The sequence below is a fragment of the Penicillium manginii genome, assembly GCF_028828005.1.
Source record: "Penicillium manginii strain IBT 31320 chromosome Unknown utg000008l:1.0-3226943.0:1.0-3228205.0, whole genome shotgun sequence".
NCBI classification, from domain to species: Eukaryota; Fungi; Ascomycota; class Eurotiomycetes; order Eurotiales; family Aspergillaceae; genus Penicillium; species Penicillium manginii.
Window position 1 is genome coordinate 2,646,713 of NW_026643109.1, and position 27,235 is coordinate 2,673,947.

The window sequence follows — 27,235 nt, forward strand, 5'->3', positions numbered from 1 at the left end:
GCGCAGCCCTGAAGGTATTCGCAACATTCGCCGCTTGCCACTGCGAGATGCGCGATGCTTGGTAGCTGAGCGATACTCCATGCACCTGAGCATCGGAGAGAGAGGCATTGACCACAATTTCATACTGTTTCCCTCGATCAGTGTCTGAAGTTCAGAGATTGTATTGGGCAACTTACCTCGGTTGGATCGTGCGCGCCGATATTTTCAAACCGAATCGCAGGGGTGTTGGGATCTACCCAAGCAGAGCCAGAAGAGCTCTGAATGGACATGATGGTGTTAAACAGCGGCTTCCCCGACAAGCCCAGAGCATGCTGTATATCAGCCAGCGATGTATGTTGGTGCTCGAGTCCCTCGGCATACGCAGACTGCACGCTCTCCAACACCGTTGAAATCCTATCGCTTGATGCAGACGTAACCCGCGACACCAGCATGTTGATAAACGGCCCCACCGCATGGACAGCGTCATGGACGGGAATGTCTCGGCCAGAGTTGATATATCCAAAGCAGACATCGTTGGATCCCGTGTACGCGCGAAGTACCAGGCCCCAGGCAGTCCGGAGCAGATTGGCCAGGGTCACTCCGTGCTGGGCACAGAACTGCTTCACGCGGGAGTTGTAGTCGGCGATCTCGACATCCACCGAGTTCAGCTGGCCAATCTGCGCGTGGCGGTCACAGTCGGCTGGGAAGTAACATGGCTCGATGCCTTGCAGGTGAGTCTTCCAGTAGTCGATGCCGGCCTGCTTGGGCTTGCTCTGGATGTACTCGACGTACGACCGGTACAGAGGCCTCTCCATCTCGAGGAAGGTGGGCTTGTTGTCATACGCCTCGGTCAGGTCACGCAGGATGAGTGAGAAAGAAACTGCATCGATAATGGCGTGATTCACCTCGAGTTTGCAGAAGACCCGCTGGCGGCCCTCGGTCACCCAGATGGTGAAGCGGTGGGGAATGCCTCCAAAGGGAGATATTGTCGTGCAGTATTCGCCGACCACGCGGACTGCGTCTCCGTCTCTGCACTGGCGAACATCGGCCCGGTTGTCAACCGTTTTGAGCACCACCTGGTCAAAGGCCCCCTGCTCTGCAACGCTTTCAATGAATACGGTCCGCAGAATCGCATGGCGATCCACTACTTGACTCCACGCATCAGCCAACCGAGTGACATCGATCTGACCCTTGACCTCCCACATGGATTGGACGGCATAGGCCTGCTCCTCTTGGGTGTGGCTGAGGAGAATACCCAGCTGCAGAGGGGTACATGGATAAATGTCTTCAACCTGGTCGAAGCCACCAACTCGAAGAGCAGGAAATACTGCATTCGCGAGTTTATCCAAGCCCGCGTAACTCATCGAAAGCAGCGGGAAGTCAACCAGTGTCCGCTGCTCGCGCATCGTGGGCAGCTGGCGCGCGATCGATGTGAGAATGCGCTGACACGCGCTGATCCACTTGGTCAGCTTTCCCTGGTGGGAAATTTGTCCAGGATACACAAAGTCAAAGCGAGCCTCTCCCTGGGCCACGGTGGCGGAGATTTCAATCAGGGCAAGCCGGGGCTGCTGGAGATCGACTTCAAAAATGCGCGCCTCGTCGGGCAGCTTCTCGGCGGGCGTCAGGAAGGCGTCGCTGCGCTCGAGCTGCTGGTATTGGCCGAAGTAGTTGAAGAGGATTTCCATTGGTGCGTGGTCTTTGAACGCTGCCGCCTGCAGATATCGGAGGTTGAAGTACGGCCACCCGTTCTTGGGCACGCGTCGTCGGGTGTCCTTGGTGTGCCGGATCAGATCCAAGATTTCCGGCTGTGCTCCTTCCGCAGCGGAGACGGGGAACAGAGTTGTGAACCAGCCAATGGTCGATGCGAGGTCGATTGTATCGTCCCACGACTCTCTTCCGTGGCCCTCGATGAAGATACTCGGGGTCCGCCGGGCAGGAAACGTCTCTTGGAAAGAGCAGAAGAGCGCAGCAAGGTAGATGTCAACGGGGTCTGTTCCAAACACATCGTTGCCGGTCCCCAGAAGCACCGAGGTGGATTCTGCACTTAGGCTAAAATGACCGCTGACCGTGTTGCCATAGACGTTGTGCTTGGGCTCGTTGAAGCCCCAGTATTCGAAATCAGCCGGCACCACACTGTGCTGCAAAACATCATCGACAGTGTAGACTTCAGCGACATGAGCAGCCTGTGCTTTGAGCCAGGCCTGGAAGGGGAAGGGGACTGTGGCCAGCGGTGTTTTGACCGTGAGCAGATGCTCGATGTCCTGCAGGATAACGCGCCAGGAGACCAGATCAATGACCAGATGGTGGGCGACCATGTAGAGAAATTCGGCGCCGTCGTCTGTGTGCACCAGGTCGACGCTGAACACCGGGCCTCTCTCGACGTCCAGGCTTAGTTGGCTTGCGTGCATAATCTCTGCCAGCCTGCTGCGAGGCACGAGGTGGTGCTGAAATTGGAATGAATATCCAATGTCCTTGGATACAATCTGGGCCCATTCATGTTGACGACGAACATAGCGTGCGCGCAGGATGGAGTGCCGCTGAACTAGATCTCGGACAGCCTTGGCCACGCGGTCTGGGTCGATAGCATCGCGGAGTCGAACGAATGTGCTTTGGTTGAAGCGCGAGGCCGGGTGTCCAGACAAGTCAACGAAGAATTGTTGAATGGGCGAGAGCGCGAAGACGGTCTCGGTTGGATCAGCCGTCGAAATCGGCGAGATTGACGCGTCAGTCTCCGTAACAAGGCGAGCGGTTGAAGATAGTTGAGCAACGGATCTGCTCTTGATGATATCCTGAACGCGCACAAGGATTCCCTCGGCCCTACATTGGGCAGACACCTGCATCGCGGTAATGGAGTCTCCTCCGTGGCTGATGAACGATCGGTGCAGCATTACCTTATCGGACTGAATCCCGAGGACGCGCGCGAGGACCTGCATGATCTGCAGCTGGAGATCTGACACTGGGGCTGCGGAGTCTTCTGGGGTCGCCAGGGCCTCGGCATGCTGGAGATCCAGTTCGGAAAGTGCTTCAGCCCACTCGCTGGCCCGCCTCACATCCAGCTTGCCCGCTGAACCGAGAGGGATGTCTTGCACCACTAGCCAGGCCGTGGGCACCATGTACCGAGGGAGCTGCTCCAGTAGCGTATCCTGCAGCCTTGTTATAGCGGATGCCACAGTCTCACGATGGCTGATGTCGACCAGGCGAAGCTCATTGTGCTTCCTCGTCAGCCCAGGCAGAGAGACGAGGGCAACCAGCTGCTTTGCGTGGCGGCCTTGGGAGGGAATCAGAGCAATCCCTGCATGAACATGCGCGCTGAGATGCTGCTCCACCTCACCGAGCTCAAGCCGTTGCCCGTTGACCTTGGCCTGCTTATCCCTTCTTCCGATAAACTCCAGAGCGCCGTCGGGACGGTATCGCACGAGGTCCCCAGTTCGATACAGCCTCTGTGGGCGAGGATGAACATCGACTCGCTGGCACCACTGGAGCTCCTCGACAAATGCTTCCTTGGTCTTGCTCGGACTGCCCAAATACTCACGCGCAAGCTGCGGACCTTCGATCAGGAGCTCTCCGGCACTTCCCAGGGGGGCGAGGCAGTGCGGGTTGTTGACTCTGGTCAGCCACACGCGACAGCCGACGGCCCGACCAACGACCTTGGGATCCTCGGTGGACGACCTGATATGGTGGACGAGGCTGAAAATCGTTGCCTCGGTGGGCCCGTATCCGTTGATCAGTTCCACCTTGTCCGCGTTCTCTCTGATATTCGACGGTCGAATCGCCTCGCCGCCCAGAACCAGTGTTTTCAGATGCTTCGCCTGCGTTGGCTGGATGAGCGAGGCGAATGAGGGAGTGAAGAAGGCCCAGTTGACTTTCATCTCATCCATGAACTGCACAATGTCCAGGTTCCGGTCCTGGTCGCGAGGGATACACACGCTTCCGCCGTGGAGCAGAGTTCCGAAGATTTCGCAAACGCTGACGTCGAACCAGAAGGCGCAGAACTGCAAGGCTCGAGAATCAGCGCTCAGGTTCATCGCTGCGCCGTGATTGACCAGACTGGTCGCTGCCGATTGGTGCTCGACGACCACGCCTTTGGGTTCTCCGGTACTGCCAGACGTAAACAGCACATACATTGAATCGGTCGGATGTACGGAGGGGAGCGGCTGCTGGTTATATATTCTGATACCGTGCAGCATCTCCGGTGTGACTTCGAGTTTAATTCCCCTGAACCGGGCGTGGAAGGATGTGTGTGGGCAAGTAAGCAAGACAGCCTGCGACGGCAACTGGGTTAAAATCCCTTCGTGCCTCTTGACAGGCAATTCAGGGTCGATTGGGACGTACGCGCCCCCTGCCTTGATGACTGCCAGCATAGAGACAACGGCCCATACCGACTTGTCCATGCAGATTGGAACCAATGTGCCCGGGGCCACGCCAAGCGATTGGAGGTGTCTCGCCAAACGGGTGGACAGCTCGCTCACCTCGCGGTAGGTCATCTGCTCCGTGGCAGAGCACAGTGCAATCGCAGAAGGCTGCTTCTGTGCCGTTTGTTCAATCAGATCGTGGACGCACGCGCGGTTCGTTGTGGGCAGATGGCTATTCCACCCTTCGATGAGATGCTGCGCGGCTCCTCCAACGAGATCAATGGTCTGTAGCTCCGCGTATGGGTTGGTCAGGAAGGATTCGAGCGCTGTCTGCATGGCTTGTGCGATATTCTGGGCTTGCCACGACGAGATGACGGGGCTCTGGTGCGTGAGCGAGAAGCGCGGATTTGTCTCGGAGATGACCACCCCAACCACCATCTCGTACTCGGTCGGATCGTGGCTGCCGATGGAGGTGAATGTGAGACCATCGGGATTGCCCGCAGACTCATCGCTGGTATCGTGTCGGACGGTCATGATGGAGTTGAATAGGCGTCGGCCCGCCAGCCCCAGAGAGTGCTGGATCTCCGCCAGCGAGCAGTGCTGATGTTCAATGCCGGCGAGATAGTCGTCCTTGATCTGCTTCAACAGCTGGTTGACACGGACGTCTGCACCTGTCGCCGCGCGGCAGACGAGCATGTTGATAAAGGGGCCCACTGCAGACTCGATCCCCTCGACAGGGATGTCTCTGCCAGACGAGAGATACCCGAAGCTCACGTCGGCTGAATCACCGCTGTAGCAGCTCAGGACCAGCGCCCACGCGGCCTGGAAGACGGTCGACATGGTGACTTCGTTTTCGCGGCAGAAAGCACTGAGTCGGGCTGCGACTGTCGACAGGTTGATCTCCACATGTTGCTGCTCATGTTTCGGCTCATCGTCACTGCTGCTGTTTGTAGGAAGATGTGATGGCTCCAGCCCTCGGACATATGCTTTCCAGTAGTTTAAAGCAGCGTGGGCCGGACAACGCTGCAAGTAGCGAATGTACGCGGAATACACCGAATTGTCCCCGTCGAGGGTGCCGGTTTCGTATGCGGCCTTGAGGTCCTGCAGCACGATGGCCATCGACTGCGCATCGATGAGCGCGTGGCTGATTTCGAGCTTCCACAGCGTCCGAGCGGATTTCGTCTGGCAGATTCGCAAACAGTGCGCCGGCGATCCCTTGTCGCCCGCGGTGTGCTGGGCAGGCTGGGACAGGATGGCCAACGCTTCGTCGTCATCGCAGGCGGGCACGAGCTCGATGCTGATTTGAGGCTCCTGCAACACCAGCTGGGTGAAGACTGCGCCTTCCGCGACTGCGTCAACGAAGACGGTTCGCAGGATCTCGTGCTTGGCCGCCACCTGGTGCCAGGCCTGCACAAGGCGATTCTGGTCAACCAGGGTCAAGACGCCCGTGCGGAAGTGAGAGACTTCATATTGAAAGTGCACGTTGTAGACCTCCTCGGAGCGATCTTGTGCCAGAAGGATTCCGTCCTGGATGGGCGAGGTTGGGTATATTGCATCGACCTGGGTCAGACTCGCGATGCCCATGGGTTGGAGGCGGGTCTGTACGATGCTTTGCAGATCTGGGTAGGAGAAATCCAATAAAGGAAAGTCGCTAAGTGTCCTTTGGGGTGCGAGATCCGCAAAATCCCGCGCCATGTTCCGCAGGCAGCTCTCGCAGTTTCGCAGCCAGGTCTGGATCTGGTCCTTGCGGTTGGAGTTGGCATTGTACGCAAAGTCGAAAACAGTCGAGCCTGCAGTCACGACGACAGACACTTCGATCAGCGCCATGCGCGTGCTCTGCGGATGTACATCACTCAGTGCCGTTCTGGGGCTTTTGGAGACCATGCGGAACAGGCTGTCATCGTGCTCCAGCTGCTGATACTGGCCGAGGTAGTTGAATAGCAGCTCCATGGGCATGTGGTTCTTGAACGCGGTGCGTCCCCGCTGGTCGCCGAATCGCGACATGAAGTAGGCTGTTCCGCTGGCCGGTAGCTTGCGTCTCTGGTCCTTGATGAGCCGGAGGGCCTCGACGATGTCCTGCGCCTCGTCGCGGGCAAGGAAAGAAGGGCCCAGCGCAGTAAACCACCCGACGGTCCCGGTCAGATCCATGTCGGCATCCCATTCATCGGGGAGATCTCTACCGTGCGTTTCGGTGAATATTGTGGGTGGTTTGCGGTCGCAGAAGGTCTGGTTGAACGAGAAGAGCACGGCAGCCAGGAAGATATCGGTGGCTTCTGCTCGGAAGACCTCGTAGGCCCTCGACAGGACTGTGCTCATGATCTCCTTGTCGATCTCGCACACTGCGTGCGCAACATCCCCGTAGCGGTTTGACTTGCTCTGCATGCCCCAGTACGCATAGTCCGCCCCGGCGACCTCAAAGGGAAGGACGCGCTCGGGGAGCAGAGTGGCAGTCCCTGCCTGGGCCGCTTGCAGCCGAACCCAAGCTGCATATTGCACCGGGGGCTGGGGGAGGGGCTTTGCCGTCATAAGAATATCCTGCAAGTCCGCAAGGACAATTCTCCAAGAGACAAGGTCGATGGCCAGGTGGTGTGCCGTCAGGAAGAGCTGCTGCTCGTCGCCCTCGGTGTGGTTGAGCAGGTCGGCTGCAAAGATCGGGCCCTTGTGAATGTCGATGCTGCTCTGGCTGGCGAGGATAGCATCGTCGGCCTCATCCTGTGTGTTTATGGTGTGAATTCGGAAACGATATGCGGAGGACGGAGAGTGCACACGATGCTGCCATTGTCCATCAGCCTGGAAGAACAAGGTCCGCAGCATCGCATGTCGCTGCACCACTGAATCCAGGGCCGCTGCAACGGCCGAACCTTTGACGGTCCGCGAAAGCTGCACGAGAAAGCTCTGGTTGTAGTGGGAAGGCGTCTGGTCTGCCAAGTCGAAGTAGAACTGCTGCATGGGGGAGAGCCCGAAGACAGGCTCCCCAGACTCCGTGTAGGCTTCGTCCGATGCAGTGTGGCGACCAGCCAGCGAGACCAGATGCACGAGCGACTTGCTCCTCATGATGTCGCGGACGCGCAGCCGGATCCCTCGTTCTTCCCGGGCTCTGGCCACCACTTGCATCGCGGTAATCGAGTCGCCGCCTAGTCTGATAAAGGATTTGCTCATGCTGACGCTGTCCAGCGGAATCCCCAGAACCCTAGCCACGAGTTGCTGGATCCGGCCTTCCATCGCCGTTGCTGGCGCAGAGTCGGCCGACTCGTCGCGGAAGGACGCCTCGCCGAGCTCCTCGACCCAGCGGGCGATGCGGGCGCGGTCGACTTTGCGAGACAGATTCAGGGGGATCTCCGCCACAGGCAGCCAGAAGCGAGGAACCATGTGGGCAGGAAGGCTGTCTGCAATGTTCTCGCCGAGTCGAGCCAAGGCTGCGTTGGTGTCCTCGTCTCTCGCTACGATCTCCAATACTCCCCCGGTGGATGGGCTGTTCTTGAATGCGACGACCGCGACGAGCTGGCCCTTGCCTGGACCGGCCTTGGGCACCACGACCAGCCCATTCTGCACGTCCGGAGCAGGCAGGATCCGCTGCTCGATATCTCCAAGCTCGACGCGTTGGCCACGGATCTTGACCTGGGTGTCCTTCCGCCCCAGGTAGTCCAGCGACCCATCCGGATTGTATCGCACCAGATCCCCCGTCCTGTACATCCTCCGCTCGTCACCGCAGCCCTGAGGGCGGAAACGGTCCGCCCACCGCGGATTAACAATAAATGAGGCTTCTGTCTTTGCGGTATCGTTATAGTAGCCCCGGGCAACAAGAGGCCCTTCAACGACAAGCTCACCGATCGCCCCGATCGGCACCAGCTGGTCGTGCGCCTGTGGACTCACCACCCAGAGCAAACTGTTCAGGCCGCGTCCGATATTCGCCGCGCTCTGGCCACGAGCCCCAACAGCTGCATTGTGCGCACAGTAGACGGTGCACTCTGCAGGCCCATAGCAGTTGTGGAACCCAGTCAATCCAGCGTTGCTCCAGCGATCCACAGTCGCCTGGTCTACAGCTTCACCAGCCAAGGTTAATGTCTTGACGGTTGGGATCGTTGCAGGGTCCAGCAGGCGAGCCACCGTCGGTGTGAGCCCCATCCAGTTCACCTGCTTCTCGCGGATAAAAGCGGCAAGCTCACTCATATCCATGCGCTGTTGCTCCGAGGGCACGCAGACGCAGGCTCCGCGCGTGAGCGAGGTGAACACGTCCTGGATGCTGATGTCGAAGACGTACGCGGCGAACTGGAGCACGCGGGTGCCAGGTTGGATCCCCAGTGCTGTTCCATGTGCGTGCATTGAAGAGCAGACTGTCCGATGCTCCAGTACCACGCCTTTGGGGACCCCGGTGCTGCCAGAGGTGTAGATGACGAATGCCGGTGTCGTAGGCTGCGGAAGCTGGCGGTTGAGGGGATATGCCGTTGGCATGGACTCGGTTGCAGCCGCGTCGACCACAAAGGTTTGATGCTTTGCACTCATGACTTTGTGTTTGGTCTCGGATGAGGTTAAGAGGACCTTTGCGTTGGTGTCTGCGGTAATCTGACTCAAGCGATCGGCCGGATGTGCAGGATCGAGGTGGACGCAGGCTCCTCCAGCCTTCAACACCCCAAGCATGGACACAACCGCCCACATAGATTTTTCAAAACAGAGCAAGACCAGATCACCCGGTCCTACTCCCAGCGACACCAGCTTCATGGCGACTCGCGTCGAGAGGTCGTCAAGCTCCGTGTACGACAGCGAGCCATCCCACGCGGCCACCGCAGGGGCAGACGGCTGCGCGGCAGCAATTCGAGAAAACAAGTCGTAGATGCAGTCTTCGATAGCTGTAGGCATCGCGCTGGTCCACGCGGTAAGCTGCTGCTCGTTTGCGGGGCTGAACGTGGCGATGTCGGCAACTGGCTGGTATGGGCCGTCGACCATGCTCTGCAGCACCTGCGCGTACGTGCCGGCCACGTTCTGCGCCTGCCATGGCGAGACCGCGGGGGAAAGATAGCTGAGGGATATGCGGATGGAATCCTCCATCGTGGTTACGTTGACTGTGAGGTCGAACTGTTCAGGGATATTTATGTCAGTGTCCCTAGACGTTTTTGCGCTCATGGTTCAGAGATCTTACCTCGGTGGGGTCATATGCGTCCACGTTCTCAAAGTTCAATTCTGCATCCTGGGAGCTGCCCGATGGGCCTTGCTGAATTGATAAAATCGTGTTAAACAACTTCTGGCCAGCTTGGCCCAGTTCATGCTGGATCTGCGCGAGCGAGAAGTGCTGGTGCTCCAGCGCGGCGGCGTAGTCTCCCTGCACCTTTTGCACGAGCGTGGCGAGAGTCTCCGATGGCTCAATGGCGAGTCTACAGACCAGCATATTGATAAAGGGTCCGACAATCTCCTGGATTCCCCTCACTGGTACATCTCGACCGTACGCAAGAGAACCAAAGCAGACATCTTCACTTAGAGTGTATGCTCGTAGGACAAGGATCCATGCAGCACGTAGGATGTTCGGAACCGTGGCGGAAATGGTCTCGCCGAGCTGGGCAAGCTGGGCGAGGGAGACGGTGAGCTCGACATCTGTGGACTCTAGCACTGGAGGCTCGTTGCTCCAGGTCGAGGGGAAGATGCAGGGCTGTGCGTTGGCGAGGTGGGTCGTCCAGTACTGGACTGCAGCACCCTCGGGCTTGTCCTGGGTATACCGGATATACTCGCTGTAGGGAGCCGCGCGTGTCGAGGGGGAGAAGGTTCTGGTAGGCGAGCTGCAGATCTCGCACCATCAAGCCGATGGATGCTGCGTCGAGGATGGCGTGGCTGGCTTCAAGGCGGACCAGAAGCTCCTTCGAGGGTGCCTCGCAGACAACAAGACGGTGCAGTGGACGAAGAGTGTTCTCGTCGCCGCCGTGTGAGCTTCGAGGGCATTGCTCGAGGGTGTCTCAGGCAGACACAGAGTCGGGCCGAATGCAGATTGTCGACGGCGAGACACGTCGCAGCACCACCTGGTCAAAGAGCCCATCTCCCCGGGCACGCTCGACAAAGACTGTTCGAAGCATCGCATGCCGGTCGACAACGTGGTTCCAGGCGGCAAGCAGACGATCGACATCCACTGGTCCGGAGGCTGCGGTGAGCCGGAAAGTGAAGGCCGTCTCATACAGTCCATCCTGGCGGCTCTGGCTGAGGAACAGCGCCTGCTGCATGGGAGAAGTGGGATAGATGTCTTCGACTGCCTCCTCGAAGTTGCCCCCCGGGAAGGCGAGTGCGCGCACCTGATCGAAGTCGTCGTGCGACGTTTTCCAGAGTGGGAAATCCGCGAGTGTCCGCTGAGGCGGCGTTGACGATAGGACAGTGCACATTTCCACCAGGGCGTGCCTGTAGTTCTGTGCCCAGCTGCGGACCAGATGCTGCTTGGCCATCCGCTTGCTGAAGGCAAAGTCAAAGCGAGCGACGCCCTGTAGGATCACGATCGAGACGTCGATCAGCGCCATGCGAGTCACCGTCGAACCGACATCGGACACGGCAATCTCGTCACCCTGCTTGGGTTCTGGCTTCAAGACCGCGTCCACGGCCTCGAGCTGCTGGAACTGGCCCATGTAATTAAACAAGACTTCCATCTGCGCGTGATTTCCGTAGCGCTCGCGGCCTTCTGGGGTGAGGTAGCGGGCGGCAAAGTACGGTCCGCCGTGCTGGGGGAGGCTGCGACGCCGATCTTTGGTTTGTCGAGCCGCTTCAAAGAGGGAGTTTGCGTGTGAGATATGCAGAGGCGAGATGGTGGTGAACCACCCAACAGTGCCTCCGAGGTCCCATTTCGCTTGATCCCAGCTCTCACGGCCGTGGCCCTCTATATACACGGCTGGCAAACTACGGTCGGGGAAGGTGGCTTTGAACGAGTAGTTCAGCGCCGCTAGGAAGAGCTCGACGGGTTCTGTTCCAAGGGGAGTGTTGCACTCCTCGAGCAGCTTTTGGGTTATCACCTGGTCCAGCACAAAGCTCTGGGTCGTGATGTCTGCCTGCACGTTGGGCTGCTCTTGCATCTCCCAGAAGGCGTAGTCGGCCTGGGGCACCTCGTACGGTAGCACGCGGTCCAGCAGGAGGTGGTCGCGGGCGTGCCGCGCCTGCGCAGAGACCCAGGCCTGGAAGGAGACGGGCTGTAGGGGGGCTAGTCTGGCGAGCCTTGCGGAGCGACTCGAGGTCGGTGAGGATCGCCCGCCATGAAATCAGGTCAATCACCAGGTGGTGCACGACGATATACAACAGCTGGCCGTCGCCCTTGATGTTGAAGACATCCGCCGCCAGGAGGGGACCATGGACGGGATCAATGGCAGCCTGGCTGCTGGCCATGTGGGAGGCGATGGCAGTGCGCGAGTCGACGTCGTGTGCCTGAAATCGGTACGATCCTGAGATGTCGGTGGTGATTTTCTGCCTCCACCCTCCATGTTCCAGTCCAAATCGGGCTCGCAGCATGGAGTGGCGGCGCACTACGCTCTCAATGTCGCTGCTGAGGTCGGCAATTGAGGCTGGCTGGTCAAGCCGCAGGAAGAAGCTCTGGTTGGTGTGGTTGACATGGTTTCCAGCCAGGCCAAAGTAGAATAGCTGCACTGGCGAGAGTGTGAACCACTGGTCCAGCACCTCTTCATAGTGCGTCGTCTCGGCCACATCGAGTTTGCGGGCCGCAAGGGCCAGCTGGCTGATGGAAGGACTTTGCAGCACGTCAGACACCTTGATCAGGATGCCTTCGGCCCTGCACCGCGTCACCAGCTGCATCGCCGTGATTGAGTCGCCGCCCAGACGGACAAAGGACTTGCCCATGGAGGGTGTTGACTCGGTGAGATTCAGCGTCTTCGCAACAGCGGCCTGCAGCGCCACATCCAGCTCGGTCGCGACAATATCCTCCGTGTCATCGTCGCCCACGGCATCCAGTGCCTGCTGGTACAGCGTCTCGTCGAGGGCTTCAACCCAGTTCAGCAGCCCCGCCCGGTCGATCTTCCCAGACGTGTTGAGTGGAAGCGCAGCCAGCGGGAGCCACAGCGTCGGCACCATGTACTCGGGCAGCTGGGACGACAGGTGCTGGCGGACGCGCGAAATCTGCGCCATGGCCGCCTCTTTCGCTGCCCTTTCCAGCACCCGAATCGCTTTGCTCGCGGTGTCCTGCCTGGGAACGAGAGCAGGGCCACAATCTTGTTGGAGCAGTGTCCCTTGCGTGGAAGCATCACAAGCGCCGCCTGCACCGATGCATTGTGCAGGATATTCGCTTCGATTTCGGCGAGTTCAATTCGCTGGCCATGCAGTTTGATCTGGTTGTCGCCTCGCCCCAGATACCGCAGGCTGCCGTCGGCGTTGTACCGTGCTAGATCTCCTGTTCGATATACACGTCCGCTACGCTGTACCAGCTGCAGCCAGGCTGGGTTATCCAGGAGGCTCTGCGCCGTGCGGCCTGGGTCGTTCAGGTAGCCGTCGGACACGATGGGCCCCTCGACGACGAGCTCGCCAGTGACGCCGATGGGGGCCAGCCGCTGCGGATCGTCACGGTCGACCACCCATAGTACGCCTCCGATTGCTCGGCCAATGTCTCCGACTCGGCCTGTCTCGCCGATCTGGCCCTGCCACGCGCAGTAGATGGTGCACTCGGCCGGTCCGTAGCAGTTGTTCAGATCCACGGCGCTCGACCAGATATCGGCGGCGGTCTGTGTGATGGCTTCTCCAGCCAGGGTCAGAGTCTTCATGGTCGGAACCTCCGCCGGTGTGAGCAGAGAGGCCACCGTGGGCGTGAGGCATGCATGGTTGGCCTGTAGTTGGTTGATCGCACTGGGGAGGTTGTTCAGGCGATCATCCTCCGAGGGGACGCACACGCACCCACCGCGGATGAGTGTGGTAAAAATATCTTGCAGACTGATATCAAAGGTATATGCGGCAAACTGGAATACGCGCGATTCCGGGCCGATGCCTAGGACTTCTCCGTGGGCCTGCGCGCTGGTGACGATGTTGTCGTGTCGGAGCAGCACGCCTTTGGGCTCGCCGGTGCTTCCAGAAGTGAACATGACCACTGCCAGGTCGTCTGGCCGTACGCGGGATGTGAGGGGTCTTTTTGGAGCCTGGTGCTCATTCCAAGGGCTGTTAGTGTCGAGAGTAACCACCCGGCCTACAATTTTCGCTATGGTGGACGCCGTCGACGCCCCTGTCACCGCAATAGTGGCACCAACAGCCTGGGCGATAGTGCGTAATCGCCCTTCAGGGTGTTTTGGGTCAAGAGGGACAATCGCTGCGCCCGTTCGAAGTACTGCCAGCATGGCAACGATAGCCCACTTGGACTTTTCAAAGCACAGAGGCACCTTGACTCCCGGCCCAACACCATGGCCAGCGAGGAGCTGAGCCAGTCGCTCGGACCAGTGCCCAAGTTCCCTGTACGTGAAGCTTCCATCCCACGCGCAGACGGCTCGCTCAGGTACCCGTGCGCGGACTTGCTGCAGGATGCGCTGGTGGATGCACTCTTCGATGCGCGGGGGAAGCGCGGCATTCCACTCGCCAATCTGGTCCTGGTCGAACTGGCTGACGGTGCCGACCTCGCCCAGCGGCCGAGTCTCCTTGCCAACCAGCAGCTGGCTGACAATGTTCTCGAACTGGTGCAGGATACGCCGGATCTGCGGCTGCGAAATCACCGCCTCATCGTACTGAGCCTCGAGCGTCCATTGGTCGGCGCCGAGCTTCACCTCGACCACCAGCGCATACGTGTGGAAGCCCGGCAGCTCAGCAGGGACGTGCGTCATCTCCAGCGACGAGGCTGCTTGGCGAGTCTGGCTGCTGCTTTTTCCCCGCGCCAGCGCAGGCTGAACGACGACCAGGGTGCGGAACTGCGCTGCGGCACGGGCGGACGGGCTCATCTTGCGAATGTGCTGCAGGCCGGCGTGCTGGTGCGGGATCATGGCGGTGACTTCGCCCTGGACTTTCTGGAGGTACTGGGCCACTGTGGACACAGCAGGGACGCGGACCCGGACGGGGACGGTGGTGATGGTGGGCCCGACGAGCTGCTCGATGCCACGGACGTTGGCGTCTCGCCCGGACAGGGTCATTCCAAACGTCACATCGTCGACTGCGGTATACCGGGCGAGAAGGATCGCCCAGGCTGCGCGTACACAGGTTCCGGCAGTGATGGATCGGGAAGCCCCAGTTGTCATGCGCATCGAATAGTCGAATCTGGCCCCTGCACGCGGAGCGAATCCTGCGGCGGGGAGGATTGGAAAATCCGGGGGATCGGCGCCCTCGAGGTAATCCGTCCAAAAGGCCTGGTCGGTCGATGTCGAGCTCTGGCCGGCCCGCAGAGCCCGGATGAAGAGCTTGAACGGCAGCAGCTGCACCTGGCCGGCCGATCCGGTGCGGTATGCCTCCTCCGCGTGCTGCAGGATCAGGGCCATGCTCCACGCGTCAAAGACGGCGTGGTGCGTCGTCAACACGAAGTACCGCCGGCCGCTGGCCTCGTCGGTCACCAGGCCCAGCTGCACGAGCGGTGCCCCGTACTGGACGGGCTGGTTGCGCGCACCCTCGCTGTACGTGCGCAGGTCGGTCCCGGTCTGCCATCCCAGCGGCTCCTCGGCCTTGAGCACCACCTGCAGAGCGCCCGCCTTCTCCGAGGCGACGATGCGGGTGCGCATGATGTCGGTCGCGGCGACGACGGCGTCCCAGGCGCGGCGGAATCGGTCCATGTCAACGGCGGCGGCGAGTTCAAAGGTGTTTTGGGCGACGTAGGCGCCAGGTCGCCCGATGGAGAGCGCCATGAGGCCCTCTTGGAGAGGGGTGCACGAGTAGATGTCCTGAATGAGCTCCTTGCGGATCTTGACGGGTTTCGATTTGCTGTCCGCCATGGTTGCAGTGTTGTAGGGTTAGCACGTAGCGAAGGGAGGACTTGCCTGTGTGTGTGTGTGTGTGTGTGTGTGTGTGTGTGTGTGTGTGTGTGTGTGTGTGTGTGTGTTTGTAGTTTGTAGTTTGTTTTCTGTCTTTGCGAGTGTACAGCGTTAGCTGCGATGCAATGGTCAACGGTTCACTCTGAGTGTCTCCTCTTGCATGTCCAGCGCGTCTTCTCAGCGGTCGCAACAGCAGCAGCAGCAGCAGCTCCAACAGCTCCAACAGCTCCAAGCAAAGCATCTCTAGTCCAAGACTGCTAGTCGGAGGTTACCCCGGGGCAATCTACGGTAACGGTAATACAGCAGGCAAGGATGATACAGCTGGTAATGCACTAGTATTGCTCGACTCAAGAAAACAGGGTCCAGGATTGCCACTACTGCCGACCCCTGCCATCTCAATCTCCAAAACCCCATGATCTATGCCGTTGAACAGCCCTCTACCCTGCGCTGCAGCAGACCCCGCACGTCGGCCTGCGAGCGATCTGACAGCCAGTTGTCCAGCGCGTCCCTCAGCTCCTTCTCCGACCTCCCGGAAACACTGATCCCTCGATCCACCAGCGCCGATTCCACCTCTGTCACAGCCCACTCGCGTGGGCCATCCTTATCGGGCGATGACAAGATAAGCCTGTCGTCGCATTCCAAGTAGTTCACGTGGCGATCGAGACGGTGTTGCAGCACGCCTTTTGGGGGCCGCAACCAACGACCACGCAAACCCAGCACGCCTGAGGCCCGCACCAATGCCTCTCTGCCGTTTCCATTGTGCGCGATATTCTGTTGCTGCTGGCCGGAGATGCGCAGCGCGTCCTGGCGCTGCCGGGACTTTCTCACCTGCGAGGGCGTCCGGCACGTCCACGGCACCTGGTTTGCCAGCAGGAGCACGACGAGCGGAGTCAGCTCGCCGCAGCACACACAGACGAGGGCGAAAAGGGGCACTCGCCGGATATCATGGCGATTGCGGTGCAGGAGCTGGAATTGCGCGCGCGTCAGACGGCCTTTGGCGATGGCCTGCGGGACGGTCAGGCCTTGGTCGCGGAGGGAGCGCTGGATTCCGCGGGCGCTACGGTAGTTCAGCCAGACATGGCGCAGGCCTGTGCGGTAGAAGGCCAGGTAGGCCTTGCCCGTCGCATACAGGTGGCTCGCGGCGCCTTGTCCGGGCTGTCGGGCGGGCAGGTCCAGCGGCGCGGGGACGGTCGTACGGAGGTCGATGGTCGCTCCTGCCTGCGCTGAACTGTAGCGAGTCTGGAGCAGGATAGACAGCGGTGTCGCAGGGCGAGCGCGAGGGCGCTCACGCAGTTGCGCATGGAGCGGATAGCGATGCAGCAGGCGTTGGCTCAGCATCTTACAAGTTGTGCCGGAGGAGAAGAGGGAGAAAAACAGGAAAAGGACGGTTGCAGGAAAAGCATTGGATGAGCTGTGCCCGGTGGGGAGTGTCTACACTAATAATATCTCTGTCTGATCTACATTCAGCTGATCTCCACGACCAGTGCGCTCGCGCCTCCTCCTCCATTGCACACCGCCGCACAGCCCAGCTTGCCTCCTTTCCTCTTCATCGCCGACAGCAGCGTCACCACAATGCGACTGCCCGACGCACCCAGCGGATGACCCAGAGCGACCGCGCCCCCGTGCTGGTTGACTTTGGCACGGTTGATCCCCAGGACCTGGATGTTCGCAAGGGTCGCAACCGCAAACGCTTCGTTGATCTCGATTACATCCATCTCCTCCAGGGTCGCGCTCGCCCGACGGAGAGCCTTGGGGATAGCGAGTGCAGGCGCCGTGGGAAACTGGGAAGGGTCGGTGGCGGCGTCGGCCCAGCCTCGCAGACGGGCCAACGGTTCGATCAAGAGCTCGCGCAGCCTCGTCCCAGACATCAGAAGCACCGCAGAGGCGCCGTCGCTGAGAGGAGACGAGTTCGCCGCCGTCACGGTTCCCCCGCTGGGGGGAGAATGCGGGCTTTACGGTCGGCAGCCTCTCTCGATCGAGCTGTGTCGGTCAGATCCTGTGGCTGTTGCCGTTGCTGTTGCTTCTGAGAATCTTACCTTGCCAGGAAGCTCATCGTGGTCCACCACCTGCTGGTCATCCAGGGTAACAGGCACAATCTCCTCGTTGAACCAGCCCTGTCGTTGTGCAGTCTGCGCCTTCTCGTAGCTCTCCACACTGTATTCGTCCTGCAAGACCCGCGGGATGCGATGGGTCGACGCGCAGATTTCCGCCTTGATCCCCATGTGATGTCTCTTGCCGTACGCATCAGTCAGTCCGTCGACGAGCAGCCCGTTCAGCGCCTGTTGCCGGCCTGCGTTCGGGGGGATGTACAGAGGCGCGTTCGACATGGACTCCATGCCCCCGGCGACGACGATGTCTGCCTGGCCGGAGGCAATCGTCTGGGCTGCCAGCGTAATTGCCTTCATTCCCGAAGAGCAGACCTTGTTGACGGTGGTGCAGACGGTGGTGTTGGGGAGGCCAGCGGCGAGGGCGCATTGTCGGGCTGGGTTCTGGCCGAGACTGCAGGAGGCGAAGAGTCGGTCAGTACGCGCAAGAGAGAGGTATATATACACATAGATGTGTGTGTGCAACAGAAAGAGTAGGTCACTTGCCCAGCAGAGAGAACATTTCCCATAAACACTTCCTCCACCGCACTTGGGTCAATGCCCTCTGCACGATCGATTGTGCCTAATAGTGGGGATCAGCACGCCACACAGAGAAGCCTGCACATCGCGAACGTACCCTTGATTGCACACGAACCTAGCTGAATCGCAGAGAGGCCGCGCAAGGAACTGGAAGGGCGTCAGAACTGTAGAGCAACGCATCCGACAACAAGACTCGCCCGCGAAAGGCGCCCTGGGGGGTTCGGGCGGCTGAGACAATATAGACCTCCTCCAGCTGCAGCATGTTGCTTACGTGCATGGGCAAAACTAAGGGAAAATTCGAGCCAGAAACGTGGATGTTGGTTGCAGTATGATATATTTATATCTCTCTGGCTTACTACAAGCGCCTCTCTCTACCAGCCTCCCAGCTTCCCAGCTCCCTCGATCACCCCCAGGCCACCACCACCCTCTTCTTCCGGCCGCGCACCGGCTCAGAGACCTCCTCGACCTCTGTCACTTCCTCCTGCTCGAGACGAGCGACTGGCGGCCCCTGGCACCACACACCAACTGCTGGTGCTGGTGCTGGTGCGGGTGCGGGTGTGAGTGCGGGTGCGGGCGTGAGTGCTCGTCTAAATTGAACCTTCTGCGCCGGAGGCCCAGACTGGGGTATGTTTGTAATTCGTACAGTTGGCAGACTCTTCTGCAGTGTGCGATTATTCTTGTCACGCCATGCTTTCCACGAACGTAGCAACGGTTCCCGCCGCGCTGGACTCTCGAACAGGTGGATGAGGTCTTCGGTAAACGCCGACGGGCTGTGGGCGGAGGCGTCAAGGAGGGAGAAGAAACACTCGACGACCGTCTCTGCTTCGTCGGCAGCGCTGGTCAATGGCAGAGAAGAAGGCGAAGCAGGAGGACAAGGTCGGGAAGGAGGGTTCTTTGCCCGCCCGGTTTTCTTAGTTCGCCCCATCGTGCAGTTATCCAATCCAGCCTTGCAAACGGGCTGACAGGGAATCATGCCAGACACAGCGACGGACGCGTGCTCCACCTAAATAGAACGCAGAGAGGGTGGTTACACAGTATGTTGTACTCTGCTCCATACGGAGGTGCCGATCCCTGTCAGCCTGCCTGCAGCCTTGCAGAGTGTTGGAAACCGCCCCCATGGCCCCCACGGCCCCCAGATCAGCCTGACGTTGCACTAGCGATCGACTAGCTGCAGAAATTCCCCGAACCCGTACATACACCATACGCTGTATCACGCAAAACGACCGGGTAGGCCGGCCGAAGCCTGTCCTGATGCCGGCCAAGAGGGCTTGGGCCCTTGGGGGCTTTGGGGGCGCTGCAGGAACTTTGGGGGCGCTGCAGTGGCTTTGGGGCGCTTGGGGGCGCTGCAGGGGGAAAACGATGCCCTTCTTCAAAACACACCCCCGTCGCCGATGGCTCGATCGTCCTCCAACTTCGTAGCTTATCGTCCTTATCGCAGCCTCCGATGGACTGCACGCTGGACAACGACCGTTCCTTTGGCCCCTGGGCCGGCGGCTGTCGAGGACAGTTCGACTTCACCCTGCTCTTCGAGGAGAGCATTCTCACCCTCATTCCGGCCGTTGCGCTCCTGCTCGTCGGCCCGCCGTATGTCTGGCACCTGCTGGGGAGAGCCCGCAAGGTGCAGCAGGGGTGGTGGTTAGCGGGCAAAGTGGTCGGTACGCCCTCTGGCTGCTGGAGAGCTGACACTAACGCGATCGCATCGGCCAGGCTGTTTCTGCTGCGCTGGCCCAGCTGCAGCTCGTCCTGGTGGTCCTGCGCAGCTTGGACGCATACCGCACGCGGGCAACCATCGCCGTCTCGATCGTCTCCTTCTTCGCAAGCCTGCTGCTCGCCGTCCTGGTGTGGCTGCAGCACGTCCGCACCGTCCGCCCTGGCAATGTCATCCTCGCCTTCCTGTCGCTCAACGTCCTGTTTGATCTCGCCATCGTCCGGACGCTGTGGCTCGTCCCCGTGAGCCGCGCCATCCCCATCGTTTACACCACCGCATTCGCCTTCAAAGCCTCGCTGCTCGTCGCCGAGAGCGTCGAGAAGAAGCGAGCGACCCTGCTGCCGAGCTACCAGCACTACGGACCCGAGGCGCTGGCCGGCTTCTTCAACCGCGCGGCCTTTGGCTGGGTGAACCCACTACTCCTCCGGGGCTCCAGGGAGATCCTCACGCTGCGCGACCTCCTCTCGCTCGACCGCAAACTACACTCGGAGGGGATCCAGGCTAACGTGACGGACCACTGGCAGCGGCATAGACAGTCCACCTCGCGCAATGCCTTGCTGTGGACGCTCGTCGGCTGTTTCAAGTGGACGCTGCTGGCTGGTCTGGTCCCGCGCGCCTGCCTGGTCGCCTTGACGGTTGTGCAGCCTTTTCTCATCGAGACGGCGATCAATCTCAGCGCGGCGCCCTCGACGCCGGTCAACAAGAACCATGGATACGCCATGGTGGGTGCGTATGCGCTGGTGTACACTGGAATTGCGGTTCGTCAGCCCCTGTCCTGCCCTTGTCCCTCTCCCCGGTTTCCCCTGCTCATCCCCGCCAGGTCACCACCGGCCAGTTTAGCCACAAATCCAACCGGCTGGTCGTCGAGATCCGTGGTGGATTGGTCGCCGCCATCTACCGCAAGACCCTATTGCTCCCGTCCAGCGCCGCCAGCCCTGCCGCCGCCATCACGCTGATGAGCACCGACATCGAGCGGATCGCTGGCGGCGTCACGCAGGTTCACGAGACGTGGGCCAGTGTGGTCGAGCTCGCCATTGCCATCTGGCTGCTGGAGCGGCAGCTGGGTGTGGCCGTCGTGATCCCCGTCGGATTCGGCATTGGTATGTCGTCTTGTATCTTGATCTGTGATGCAGCCCGCTAACCAGCCGCAGTGGCGAGTATCCTGGCTGTCATCCTGGCCAAACGCGTTACCAAAGGCCAGACAGCGTGGATTCTGGCCATCCAACAGCGCGTCGCCACCACCGCCGGGACGCTGGGCATCATGAAATCGCTGCGCTTGTCTGGTCTCGCCGGCCCAGCATGGCAGATCATCCGCGATCTTCGGAAAGTGGAGGTGGAGGCGTCGAAGCGACTGCGCAAGATCTTCCTGGGGACAATCATGCTCAGTGCGTTCTGCTCGCTACATCACGCCCCTGTGCATATGTGCTAACCATTCTCCAGCAACCGCCACTCCCGTCATCGCCCCGGTCCTGACCTTTCTGGTCTATGCGCTGACGCACCGTGGCGATTTGAGCACAACACGCGCGTTCACCTCGCTCTCCGTCTTTGCCCTGTTGACCGGGCCCCTGGCGACCCTCTACACCGCAGTTCCGACCCTGATCGGTGCCCGGGCGTGCATCGATCGCGTGCAGGAGTATCTCCGCCTCCCCGACCGCGAGGAATCCCGAGTCTGCGGCGCACTCAATCCGTCCACGACCACCGTCGAATCCCTGTCTAGCAGAGACAGCGCCTCCGAGAAACAGGCCCGGGTCATGGCTCGGTCTCTAATGGCTCGCCACACGGTGGTCGTGCACGAGGGCGCCTTTGGCTGGGCTCCCGGCGCCGAGCCGACCCTACCAGCCATCAGCTTCCGCATCCAACGGGGAACGGTCAACATGGTCATTGGCCCCGTTGCGTCGGGCAAAACGACCCTCCTGATGGCCCTCCTTGGCGAGCTTCCTGTCTCTGAAGGCTTCGTCGGCCTGTCCTCCTGGGATCTTGCGTACTGTGCCCAGTCCCCGTGGATCCCCGGTGGGGACCGTCCAGCAAGGTATTCTTGGGGTCTACCAGTACCAGCCCGCCTGGTACCGCACCGTCGTGGCGGCATGCGGACTGGAGCCCGATATTGCGAGCTGGCCGCTGGGCGATCAAACGCAGGTCGGCAGCAAAGGCGTGACTCTCAGCGGCGGGCAGAGGCAGCGTCTGGATCTCGCCCGGGCAGTCTACAGCCAGCACGAACTCCTGCTCCTGGATGACTGCCTGAGCGGGCTAGACAACGACACCGAGAAGGCCGTCTTTGACCGTGTGTTAGGGCCGCATGGTCTCCTGCGCGGACAGGGTCGCACCGTCATCTGGACCAGCTCTAATCGTGAGTTTCTCTCTTGTTCTTCCTTGTTGCGCTCTACATCCTGGATCCGTCACTGACAACTGCAGCTCGACGTCTCCCCTCTGCCGACCACGTTATCGTCCTCGGCTCTGAGGGCCGGATTGTGGAGCAGGGAGGATATGAGGAGCTCCTGGAGCGGGAGGGATACGTCTTCGGCCTCTCGCTACCCCCTGTGAAGGAAGCAGCCCCCCCATCTCTAGCGGGCATCGAGACCCCCGAGACCCAGACCCAGACCCAGAGCGTCGTCAGCCAGCTCCAGGGCTCGGTCGAGAAGGGGCTTGGGATGACACCGATTGCCCCTGATGTAGAGTCAGTCGACGAAGCCGACGCCGGCCTCAATGTCCAGCTCCCCTCGGAAGAGGACCTGGCGCGCAGTACAGGTGACTGGACCGTGTACCGATTCTATTTCAAGGCTTTTGGCTGGTTTGCGGTGGGCGTGTTTTTGTTTTCCATGGTCATCTTTGTGTTTGGGACGTCGTTCCCCAGTGAGTGAAATCCTCTGATCCTCATCCGCATCGCACTGCTGACCAGGACAGACATTTGGATCAAATGGTGGTCCGAGAGCGAGCTCGAGCATGCGGGCGCCGAGACGGGCAAATATGTGGGCGTTTATGCCGCGCTCGGGTTCGGCTCTGTCCTCGCTCTCATCGTGGGCTGTTGGTATGTTTCTCTACTGGAGGACAAGTCACTGCTTGCCAGCGCTAACGGTGTTGTCGCAGGGATGCTTTCCTGTTCATGGTCCCGGACTCTGCGCTTCATTTCCATGGAGTCCTCGCCGATACGGTCTCCCAGTGAGTAGCCCCGTGCCCCCTGTCCAGCAGGGAACATGTCCTCTAACCATTGAACCAGAGCCACCATGCATTTCTTCGCCTCTACCGACATTGGAACCACGCTCAACCGGTTAGCAGCCCCTCGTCCTCTCCCCCGCTCAGAGTGCTAACCAAGAACGACAGATTCAGTCAAGATCTGATGCTTATTGACATGGAGCTGCCCTCGGCGGCGCTGAGTGCAGCAATCGGTCAGTCCTCTTCATACGACTCTGTCTATCTGTCTCCCTAACCGTCACACGCTGATCTCCACTAGCCGCCCTCACCTGCGTCGGGCAGATTGTCTTGCTCGCTGTTTCGGCCAAGTACATCGCCCTCGCCGTGCCCCTGCTCTTCGTCGTCTTCTACTTCCTGCAAAAGTACTACCTGCGCACCTCCCGCCAGCTGCGATTCCTCGACCTCGAGTCCAAGTCCTCCCTCTACACCCAGTTCGAAGAGAGTCTCTCCGGGCTCGTCACGCTGCGTGCCTACGGCTGGCAAGTCCAATACGCGGTGCGCAACTTCCGCTACCTCGACACCACGCAGCGGCCGTACTACCTCCTGCTTTCCATCCAACGATGGCTCAACTTTACCATCGACATGATCATCGCCATCATGGCCATTGTTCTGATCGTCCTCGCCATGCAGGCAAAGTCGCTGGTCAGCCCCGGGTATACGGGCGTCGCGCTCTTGAACATCATGTCGTTTAACCAGACGATGAAGTTCCTCGTCACCTCGTGGACTCAGCTGGAAACTTCTATTGGGTCCATCTCACGTGTCAAGGCCTTTGCCGCTGCGACAGAGCGCGAGGATACGGGCGAGGATGCTTCTGAGCCGCCGGCGGACTGGCCGTCGCGCGGTGAAATCGAGATTCGCAACCTGTCGGCGTCTTATACGTAGGTTCCTCGTTTGTGTTAATTCTTCACGGTGATCATCCACTAACCAGCGAGTGATGCACAGCCGCGGAGAGCCAGTGCTCCACGACATCAATCTACACATCCGTCCGGGCGAGAAGGTCGGCATTTGCGGGAAGACTGGAAGGTACGACTCGTAGCATCTCTTTCTCTCCAGCCCCGTTCCTACGCTGACCCGGAAACAGCGGCAAAACGTCTCTGATCCTCTCCTTGTTCTGCATGATGGAGATCGAAGGGGGCTCCATCGTCGTGGACGGGGTTGATCTGGCGACTGTGCCGAAGGAAGTGGTGCGCCATCGCCTGACAGCGGTTGCGCAAGACGCGCACACCTTGTCTGGCACGGTGCGCTTCAACGCAGACCCAACAGGTACAGTGTCGGATGCGGACATCACGGCGACCCTCCAGCGAGTGAGCCTGTGGGACTCGATTGCCGCGGCCGGCGGCCTGGACGCGGAGATGGCCCTGGTCCCCTTCTCCCACGGCCAGAAGCAGCTCTTCAGTCTGGCACGGGCGTTGATGCATGGGTCCCGCGTGATTGTGCTGGACGAAGCGACGAGCAGGTAGGCCACATCGAATCCAGTCTCCCCAACACGCTGTTTCGAAACTAACAAGGTTGCAGCGGCGACAGCGACACCGAGGCCCTCGTAGCGGATCTGCTGCAGAACGAGCTCCGGCACTGCACAGTCATCTCGGTGGCCCACCGGGTCGCCTCGCTGGTGGATTTCGACCAGGTTGCGGTGTTTGGCGGCGGGCAGCTCGTTGAGCTGGGCAACGCCCAGGAGCTGCTGCTGCAGGGGAGTTCTACATTCGCGCAGCTGCTCCACTCCGCATGAGTCAGATTCGTTGGTCGTGTTGTTTCCGTGTGTAATTCAGTAATCTAGTCTGTACTGTAATCGAAATATACACGCTAGTATTGATACGTGTGCTCCACCCACCTTGCTGGGCTGATCTGCAGTGGCTGACGCCAGTGGCGTGTCCACCTGGGCAGCGTGACCTGCGAACGCCCCCACCCAGTCAGTACATCGAATATATTAAGATCGCATCAGCCCCCACCCAGTCAGTTTATCGGATATATTAAGGTCGCATCAGCCCCCACCTGGCAGCGTGGCCTGCGAACGCCCCCACCCAGTCAGTATATCGGATATATTAAGATCGCATCAGCCCCCACCCAGTCAGTACATCGTAAGCAACAGGCTCCCCGTCATGGCAGACTCGAAGCAGGACGCCAATCCGCTGCCCCCCGTTTACTCGTCGACGGCCGATCGGCCCCCACCGTCGACCTCCACATCCACATCCAGCCCGGGCCTCCTCTTCCAACAGCAGCAGCAGCACCTTGCCATAGACTACACCCAGTATCGAATCGCAGGTGCCGTCCTGCAAGATGACCGCGTGGCGGTGGTAACGCGCGACGAACGCTTCAGCTGCGATCCACACGCCCTCCTGCAGCTGATGCACGAGCAGGCGCATCTGCCCCCGAAGTTACTCCTGCAGATACGCGGATCGCATTCCGTCTATGGCGAGGTCAAGAGCGACTTCGATCTCACCCTCAACCTGCTCCCGCTGCTGGTTTCGGACAGCGAACGCTGGTCGTATCGCAAGCTCGACGGGGGCAGGATCTCTGCCAACGGTGAACCGGTTCCCACGGCCGGAGCTGCGCCGGCGGAGTTGGAGAAGCTGGTCGTGCAGTACTGTGAGGATCCCGCTCCGGTGAAAAGGTACGTTTGTTGTTTCTCATCCCCTTGGCGGCATGGTCTTCCATCGCTTACGGGCCCTCGCCTTCCTCAGCTTCTCGCTCAAGCGCCGCGTGGTCAACTTCGACCAAGGCAGCCTGGAGGGCCTGATCCGCAACACGATCGCCACGACGCGGTACCGGGGCGCCCTGGATATCAGCTTTCCCGCCACCTTTGCAGAGGTGGTCGTCCAGCAGGGGTCGCCCAGGATCTCATTCAAGGACCTCTTCTACTGGAGCGCACAGCCCCCTGCAAAAAGGGACCCCACGAAGCGCTACGAGTGCATCGAGGTAATCTGGCCGTTCGCAAATGTGCCAGCCAATGAGGCCGGACGACGGTGTGCTGTGCAGAGCGAGCAGGACTGGTGGGCCGGCTGGAGGGACGCGGTGCGAAGCGCTGTCCTCGCCAGAAGACACGGCAATGTCACCATGGAGGAACGTGTGGATGTTGCGATGGGGGTGGCCTTGCCTGAGCCGGGCAAGGACTGGGGTGTTCCAAAGTGATTTCTGTTGTTCTTCAATTTTTATTTTTTTTTTCGTTTCTGGGTACATTTGTCTCTGCGGTGGTTCTGACATTCGTTATGTATCGTTACGCCAGTACACTAGCCATGCAGCTCCAATCAAAATGGTGTAAATGATACTAAGTGAGAAACACTGCGGGCGAAGCCAATCTATATGCCTTGGCACTCGAGCGCTAAAGCTTGAGACTAGCATCCTGTTACTTTTTCATCGATCCTGCCACGAAACCATCATTTTCTGTAAATGTAACCTTGGAGCGGGGTGTATAAGCTGTCTGTGTAGGTACTAGTAGTAATTAATCTTTGCAGCCCGCCCAAAGCGCCGTCGACGAGTTTGCAGATTCAATGTGTCGAGATATATATCTTGTACTGAACCGCTACCACGGGGACCACCATCTTCCACTCTCAACTAACAACACTACTGTAAACCCAGCTGAAACGAACTTCTTAAGCCACCAGGATTACTCCATCTCGCGCAAGCGTTCAGGCAGCAACAATGAGCAGCCCCACCGCCCAAGAACACACTACTGCCAAAGGGTGACATTTTGCAGCAACGGTGGGGTGGGGGCTTGATCCTTACTTCTCCAACTCGGCAGGACTGCGCTCCAACGTGTGAAACGGGAGGATTTCCGCATTCTCCCAGTCCCAGATCCTTTCCTGCGTGTATATGTCCAATTTGAGCTTCGCGCGGATTGCCTCAGGATCGGTGTCGTTGACGATCATCACGCTGCCGACAAAGGGGCGGTTCTCGACGGCGCCCTTGACGAATGGCCGGGCGAAGATGGGGCCTTTGTTGGTTTCAGCTGAAAGCTCGAGAGAATCAAGACAGATGGGGGCCATGAATACCAGAATAGGAAAGTGCGGGGAAACGAACCGGCCCAGGAGACATAGCCCTCCTTGTGGAGGCGCACGAAATTGGGAGAGTGCTGAGGCCGGATTGCGATACGGCGGGCCAGCTGGTACTTTATTAGTGATGTGTATCGCAGGTATTGTGTTGGGGATGGTCCTTGCCACTTGAGTATTGTCGGGAAGAATGACCAGCCATTCGCGCACAGGCGGCTTGCTGGTGACCACGGTGTGGAGAGCGCGGGCAGCGGTTCGAACAGAAGACATGGTCGCGAGGAGCTGCTGCAATGGGAGTCTGAAGAAGCAGTGTCTGCTGGTCTTTCAGCGTTGAGGGATGGTCCGGCGTAAGCCTGGGGGGGGTGGCCCCTTCTTTAGCTTTTGTAGTCGTCCATATCACGCAGGCCTTTCCCAAGGGAGTCCTAGCCAGTCCGCGGGCTTCGTAAGAACGGCAGGCGTCTACTCATCGTCCTTTATCTTGATCTTTTCTCTCCTTCTC

At 59.8% G+C, this 27,235-nt stretch overlaps 9 protein-coding genes across 9 annotated transcripts; 2 read left to right on the top strand and 7 right to left on the bottom strand.

Annotated features, from left to right (window-relative positions):
- Positions 1-137: 137 nt before the first annotated feature.
- On the bottom strand, positions 138-9,377 carry N7533_011611 (uncharacterized protein; the record flags this gene model as incomplete). Its single annotated transcript, XM_057108261.1, has 1 exon — positions 138-9,377. The coding sequence occupies one exon, from the start codon at positions 9,375-9,377 to the stop codon at positions 138-140; it is 9,240 nt and encodes a 3,079-aa protein (XP_056955639.1).
- Positions 9,378-9,432: 55 nt separating this feature from the next.
- Positions 9,433-12,143, bottom strand: N7533_011612 (uncharacterized protein; the record flags this gene model as incomplete). The annotated part of the gene is made up of 3 exons (XM_057108262.1): positions 9,433-10,051; positions 10,284-11,281; positions 11,406-12,143. 3 exons carry the CDS (start codon positions 12,141-12,143, stop codon positions 9,433-9,435), a joined length of 2,355 nt encoding a protein of 784 aa, XP_056955640.1.
- Positions 12,144-12,295: 152 nt separating this feature from the next.
- N7533_011613 (uncharacterized protein) lies at positions 12,296-15,190 on the bottom strand (the record flags this gene model as incomplete). Its single annotated transcript, XM_057108263.1, has 1 exon — positions 12,296-15,190. One exon carries the CDS (start codon positions 15,188-15,190, stop codon positions 12,296-12,298), a length of 2,895 nt encoding a protein of 964 aa, XP_056955641.1.
- Positions 15,191-15,646: 456 nt separating this feature from the next.
- On the bottom strand, positions 15,647-16,567 carry N7533_011614 (uncharacterized protein; the record flags this gene model as incomplete). The annotated part of the gene is made up of 1 exon (XM_057108264.1): positions 15,647-16,567. One exon carries the CDS (start codon positions 16,565-16,567, stop codon positions 15,647-15,649), a length of 921 nt encoding a protein of 306 aa, XP_056955642.1.
- Positions 16,568-16,692: 125 nt separating this feature from the next.
- On the bottom strand, positions 16,693-17,634 carry N7533_011615 (thiolase family protein; the record flags this gene model as incomplete). The annotated part of the gene is made up of 2 exons (XM_057108265.1): positions 16,693-17,161; positions 17,186-17,634. 2 exons carry the CDS (start codon positions 17,632-17,634, stop codon positions 16,693-16,695), a joined length of 918 nt encoding a protein of 305 aa, XP_056955643.1.
- Positions 17,635-18,256: 622 nt separating this feature from the next.
- N7533_011616 (uncharacterized protein) lies at positions 18,257-18,778 on the bottom strand (the record flags this gene model as incomplete). The annotated part of the gene is made up of 2 exons (XM_057108266.1): positions 18,257-18,472; positions 18,497-18,778. 2 exons carry the CDS (start codon positions 18,776-18,778, stop codon positions 18,257-18,259), a joined length of 498 nt encoding a protein of 165 aa, XP_056955644.1.
- A 519-nt stretch (positions 18,779-19,297) lies between these two features.
- N7533_011617 (uncharacterized protein) lies at positions 19,298-24,479 on the top strand (the record flags this gene model as incomplete). Its single annotated transcript, XM_057108267.1, has 15 exons — positions 19,298-19,504; positions 19,561-20,319; positions 20,382-20,661; positions 20,713-20,946; positions 21,002-21,524; positions 21,556-21,908; positions 21,974-22,411; positions 22,463-22,586; positions 22,646-22,717; positions 22,776-22,826; positions 22,880-22,944; positions 23,010-23,628; positions 23,693-23,773; positions 23,832-24,206; positions 24,266-24,479. 15 exons carry the CDS (start codon positions 19,298-19,300, stop codon positions 24,477-24,479), a joined length of 4,395 nt encoding a protein of 1,464 aa, XP_056955645.1.
- Positions 24,480-24,849: 370 nt separating this feature from the next.
- On the top strand, positions 24,850-25,879 carry N7533_011618 (uncharacterized protein; the record flags this gene model as incomplete). Its single annotated transcript, XM_057108268.1, has 2 exons — positions 24,850-25,361; positions 25,432-25,879. The coding sequence occupies 2 exons, from the start codon at positions 24,850-24,852 to the stop codon at positions 25,877-25,879; spliced, it is 960 nt and encodes a 319-aa protein (XP_056955646.1).
- Positions 25,880-26,469: 590 nt separating this feature from the next.
- On the bottom strand, positions 26,470-27,006 carry N7533_011619 (uncharacterized protein; the record flags this gene model as incomplete). Its single annotated transcript, XM_057108269.1, has 1 exon — positions 26,470-27,006. The coding sequence occupies one exon, from the start codon at positions 27,004-27,006 to the stop codon at positions 26,470-26,472; it is 537 nt and encodes a 178-aa protein (XP_056955647.1).
- Positions 27,007-27,235: the final 229 nt, after the last annotated feature.